We start from the raw sequence: 6,000 nt of genomic DNA on the forward strand, positions 1-6,000 counted from the left end.
AATTCCCAATGTAACTGCTCTTCAGCACAACCCAGAGCAACGTGAGAACAACTGGCAAGGATACAATCTGTATCACTGGCGACTCTAACAATCACTTTGCAATAGGAGGAATGGTATAAATGTGACGCTCCCTGGTTCCTCATAGCAAGGGCACACTCCAGTTACTTGTGGGATAATTGAGTTGATAGAAAGGACAAATGGGCCCACCTCAAAAGAAGGCAAACTACAAAAGGCATAAATGGGCCACTCATCTGTCCAAGCTGAGGGATAATGGTGCTGCAAACAGTTCAAACAGATTTAAAAAGTTACCATTTGGGAATCAGGAAAAGTATTAAAGAAAAAAAATTGATAGCCCTAGAGGTTTTTATGGTGTTCATTGCCCTTGCAGATTTTCTGATCGCTAACATGGGCTGAGTGCCAAGAGAAGGTTTTCCCACACTCACGGCATTCATAGGGCCTTTCCCCCGTGTGGATTCTCTGATGTTTAGAAAGGTCTCATCTTTGAGTGAAGCTTTTCCCACACTCATTGCATTCGTAGGGCCTCGCCCCTGTGTGGATTCTCTGATGTTTAGAAAAATCTGAGCTGCTAGTGAAGTTTTTCCCACACTCACGGCATTCATAGGGCCTTTCCCCCGTGTGGATTCTCTGATGTTTAGAAAGGGCTGAGCTGCGATTGAAGCTTTTCCCACACTCACGGCATTCATAGGGCCTTTCCCCCGTGTGGATTCTCTGATGTTTAGAAAGGTCTGATCTTTGAGTGAAGCTTTTCCCACACTCATTGCATTCGTAGGGCCTCTCCCCTGTGTGGATTCTCTGATGGGTAAAAAGGGCTGATCTGCGATTGAAAGTTTTCCCACACTCAGTGCATTCATAGGGCCTTTCCCCTGTGTGGATTCTCTGATGTTTAGAAAGGGCTGATCTGTGATTGAAGCTTTTCCCACACTCACTGCATTCGTAGGGCCTCTCCCCCGTGTGGATTCTCTGATGAGCAGAAAGGGTTGATATTTGAGTGAAGGTTTTCCCACACTCACTGCAGTTGTAGGGCCTGTCCCCTGTGTGGATTCTCTGATGTACAGAAAGGGCTGAGCTACGAGAGATGGTTTTCCCACACTCACAGCATTCATGGGGCCAGTCACCTGTGTGGATTCTCTGATGATTAAGAAGGGCTGAGTAGTCATATAAGTTTTTTCCACACTCTGTGCATGTATTTTTTCTCTTTCCAATGATGATTTCCTGCTTTGTGGTGGTTTTCTTGAGGTCCTTCTGAGTTCCCTGAGAGGAAATACGTTTACCCATTTTCACCCCCGGCTGGTTTCCTTGTTCTCTCTCTGGTCTGTGCTGAATCTCACAGGATTTTTCCTCCTCATGACTCCTGGACGCATTGCTTTTTGATCTTTGCCATAATGCTCTGTGTTTATCCACTTGCTGAACATTTTTCTGCTGAGAATTCTGCTCCTCTTTCTCACATGCCATTGCATCACTTGCTGTGAAACAGACAGAAACATCAAACAGGGATGAAAAGTGAAAAGCCAAAACAAACTAAGTGCTGGAGGGAGGTCAAATAAAAATCACAAACTGAACTCCCCCAAACTCTTCCCCAAAACAGGAGAGAGGAGGGGATCAATTTGGCTTTCAAGTCCCATCCAAATTCTCAGGGGGAAGGAAGGAAGCTACTGCCTGGCGTCTGCTAGAATCTACAGGAAGCCATGAGCTATAGTTACTCTGAGGATATGACCCCTGCTGGCAACAATAATGAACTGAGACACCTCTCAAGGGCTTGGTAGGGCATCCCAGATGTTTCCTTCAGGCACTTCCACACTCAGAGTTGGTTTAATGTTTCCTCACCTCTGCAGGGAGATCTCAGGGTCTGTTTTCCCTCTGAACCCTGCAGGTCTGAGACCCATGGCTCTTCCCCTTGTTCCAGCTGGGAGATCACATCAGGTTTGGAAAATGGAAACCCTGCTCAGATGAAAGAAAACAAAGGAGTTCCATTGATTTCATAAAACTTTGTCATAAAAAACCATTCTATTAATTTAACTTTAATACTTAGTGTGACCCGGTGTGCCTGGGCTAGTCCTCACTGAAAATGCCAAGACCAGGGCAGGCTGAAAAAGGGAGAGCAGAGGCTCCCCAAACTGGTGGTTAACACGGAAGTTAAACTCATCAACCAGTCACCAACTGTGCTTCTGATCCCCCACACTGGTTATCGAGAAAGTGAAAAAAGAAATCACACGGCCCCCTTTATTGCATTCCAGTTCTCTGACTCCCAATCAGCACCTAGGTCCAGCACAGTGAGAGGTTATTTAAAAACTCTGCTCACATAAACAAAGTGTTCTTCTGACCCCAGAGTCAGCCACATCACCAGGTCAGTATAGGTTTGGATCTTACTCAAAATACTATGATGCCAGCCAATCATTGGCATCTAAACTAAAGGTTTATAAGCAAGAAAGCATCTAAACTAAAGGTTTATTATAAAAGAAAAAGAAAAAGGGAGTTGTTAAATGGGAAAGCAGTCAGACACATTCAGAAATCTATACATCTGGTTCTTAGCAGTATTGGTGAGTTTCTGGCTTGAAAGGCTCTCTGGTAAACATCCACATTATTCAGTCCTTTGTTCAAGCCTTCAGTTTGTAGAGAAGTTGCTCCAGAGGTAGGAAGAGGAATTGAAGACAAAATGGAGATGATGCAGCTGCCCTTTATATTCCTTTTGCCAAGTGGCTTCTACTTCCTGTGTCCCAAACACAAGCTTCACAGCACATGGCATGGAAAAGCCTTGGAGTTCTCAGTACACAGTGTGATACAGCATGGCCAGAGGGCAGCAGGAGAGGGTTAGAAGGGAGCCTTATTCCCTGTAGAGGGAAGAAAGTTTGCTATAGATTAACTAGAGCACCTGAAGCCAATTAGAGCCCCAGCAGTCAGTCACCTGATAAAGACCCTTGCTCCAATCAGACAGGAAAGGAGTTGGAGCAGAGAACAGTTTGAAGGGAAGCAGAAGAAAGTTTGGAGAAGTGCTACAGTGGGCTAAGAAGTCCAAGACCCCAGGTAAGGGGCACCTGGCTTGTACAGAGGGAGGGCAGGAAGCCCCCACAAGCTGAAGGGTAGGAGCAGGAAGTAGCCCAGGGGAAGGAACCATCAGTTCAAGTGGTTTACCACTATCCTCAGGGCCCCTGGGCTGGGACCTGGAGTAGAGGGCGGGCCCAGGTCCCTCCCTCTCCACTCCCCTCCTCAAGGACACTAGTGGGGTAATTAAAATACCGATTCAGAGGCAAGCAGTGGCGCCCTGAACCTTCCCCAAAGAAGAGAGAGCGCGAGACCCAGCATAACAGTACCGGCAATTTGCCACACGTGGTGTCAGGAGTGGGATCTGCGCGCTGGGGACTTAGACCACGGTTAGGCAAAACCCTCCCATCCTTAAGATGGACGACGTGGTCAAGGCTCTTATACAAGCCACCGCGGCCCAGCAGGAGGCTACCCGGGTCCAAGCAATCGCCCAATAGGAGGCGACTAGAATGCAGCAGGAGACCAATCATCTGTTGGTTTTGAGCAGCCTGACTCATCAAGCCCTGCTCAAAGACCTGGTGAACCAGATGAAGGCCCTTATGGAGCAGAATCGCAACTGTAAAGGGACCCGGACCGTACGGGCTAGCCATTGCCTACAGAAAATGACACGGGAGGATGATGTGGAGGCATACCTCCTGGCTTTTGAAAGAGCAGCCCTGCGGGAGGCCTGGCCCCAAGATCAATGGTCTGGTATCCTTGCCCCATTCCTGTGTGGGGAAGCCCAGAAGGTCAACTACGATATGGCTGCAGCAGATTATTCCCAGCTGAAGGCAGAGATCCTGGCCAGGTTCGGAGTAACGACGGCATTGCGAGCCCAGAGGTTCCATAAGTGGCGGTATACGGAGGACAAGACACCCCGATCACAATTGTTTGACCTGATACACCTGAACCAGAAACGGCTGCGCCCTGAGGCCCTTAGCTCTGAGAAGATGATGGAGGTTCTGGTATTGGACCGGTATATGACGGGGCTACCACCAGGTCTTGGGTTGGCCAGAATGATCCCTCTACCTATGATGAGTTGGTCTCCCTCGTGGAAAGACAGCTGGCAGCCCGCGAACTGTTCCAGACCCCAGGCAGGGAGTCACGGCAATCCAGGAAGCCAACCCCAAACCCAAGGCCCCGGGCTTTCGAGAACTATAGGAGAACTGTAACCGGGAGGAAAGACACCGAGGAATGGCTCGAGGCCAGGAAGGGACCTTGGGGGTTTGGGAAGAGAGGTGGGGGGCCGGCCAAACAGTCCCAGGCAGAGGGTGACAACCGGAATAAGGGGGCAGTGTTATGAGTGTGGGAATTGGGGCATATACCAGCCCAATGCCCCAACAAGGAAGAACCTATGCAGTGTAATCTGGGGAATTACGGGGAGAAATGTGGCCTAATCGGTCTGGTAGGGGTCACAATGACCTCATATGGATATACCAGACCAGTAAAAATGAATGGTATAAAGACCATAGCATTAATAGATTCCGGGAGTGCTGTCACGCTGGTCTCAGGGAAGTTGGTGGGAACAGACCAACTAACCCGGGCCAAAAACACAGGGGTAACGTGCATACATGGCACTGTGAATTTTTACCCTACAATCCCGGTGCGGATTGAGATCCAGGGGAATACTACCAGGGTTTCTGCAGGGGTGGTCCCCAAGCTCCCCTACCCTGTTTTAATTGGTAGATACTTCCCCGGGTTTAAGAGCTTACTTACCCCAATAGAGCCAGGGGAGGGTAGCAACCCCCAGGCTGAGACGGAGGCACCTACAGATAGCCTCACCCCAATGTTTGCCGAATTTGCTCCAGGGTTATTCTCATCCCCTGGGAAACCCCAAAAGTCTAGGTGAGAACGAAGGGCAGATAAAAGATTAGGGACCAGGATTCTAGCAGAGAATCAAAAAACTTCCCTTGTGGGTAAGCGAACCCGCTCAGGAGAGCAGGAGATAATTCAGGCCAAGGAAGAGTCGGAGGCGGTTCCTAGCCCAAGTGGGAGCACCCCAGGGGGAAGAGTAGAAATAGGCCCCCTAGAATTAGGTCAGTTGGGTGCTGCACGTGAGACTTTTGGGCAGGACCAGGCCGATGATCCGTTATATGCAAACGTGAAGGAGGAGGTAGTGGAAGTGAATGGTGTGCCTGTGGAAGGAAAGATCAAAGGCCCAAGGCCATATTATGTGCTCAAACGCGATCTTTTGTACAGGATAGAGCAAATACGAGGGGAAGAAGTAGAGCAACTCTTAGTCCCACGGAAACACGTAAGGGCAGTACTAGAGTTAGCTCACAGTCATCTATTTGGGGGACATCTAGGGGTAGACAAGACACTGGATAGAATCCTAAGAAGGTTTTATTGGCCAGGGATAAGAGCAGAAGTCCAGCGTTATTGTGCCTCCAGCCCTGAATGCCAGTTGCATAGCCGCCGACCTCACTTGCGGGCCCCATTAGTACCTTTGCCTATTATTGACGTCCCTTTCGAGAGGATAGCCATGGACATAGTGGGCCCATTAGAAAAATTGGCACGGGGCCACCAAAACGTACTAGTCATCCTTGACTATGCCACGCGGTATCCAGAGGCCATTCCTTTAAGAAACCCCACATCCAAGGCAATAGCAAAGGAACTACTACAGGTATTCACCAGAGTGGGCATCCCTAAGGAGATCCTGACAGACCAAGGAACCCCGTTCATGTCAAAACTAATGAAAGACTTATGTGCCCTGCTCCGCATCCAGGCCATACAGACCTCAGTCTACCATCCACAAACAGATGGACTGGTCGAGCGATTTAATCGTACCCTTAAAAGTATGATCCGGAAGGTGGTAGCACAGGATGGAAAAGACTGGGATACCCTTCTACCGTATTTAATGTTCGCTATACGGGAAGTCCCCCAGGCGTCCACGGGTTTTTCCTCCCTGGACACCACCCATGCGGGATATTACATATCGCCAAGGAAGACTGGGAGGAACAA

The 6,000-nt window shown here is 49.1% G+C and overlaps 1 protein-coding gene across 1 annotated transcript in view; it reads right to left on the reverse strand.

The window, feature by feature from the left end:
- Nucleotides 1-1,044, reverse strand: part of LOC120381856 (zinc finger protein 418-like) — a gene marked incomplete at both ends in the record, with an annotated part of 47,040 nt that extends 45,996 nt beyond the window's left edge. The window contains one exon of the mRNA XM_039500019.1: nt 533-1,044. Coding sequence (XP_039355953.1) covers nt 533-1,044 — 512 coding nt within the window. The remainder of the gene's footprint in view (nt 1-532) is intronic.
- Between the last annotated feature and the right edge of the window lie 4,956 nt (nt 1,045-6,000).

The sequence above is a fragment of the Mauremys reevesii genome, linkage group 14, assembly GCF_016161935.1.
Source record: "Mauremys reevesii isolate NIE-2019 linkage group 14, ASM1616193v1, whole genome shotgun sequence".
Classification (NCBI taxonomy): Eukaryota; Metazoa; Chordata; order Testudines; family Geoemydidae; genus Mauremys; species Mauremys reevesii.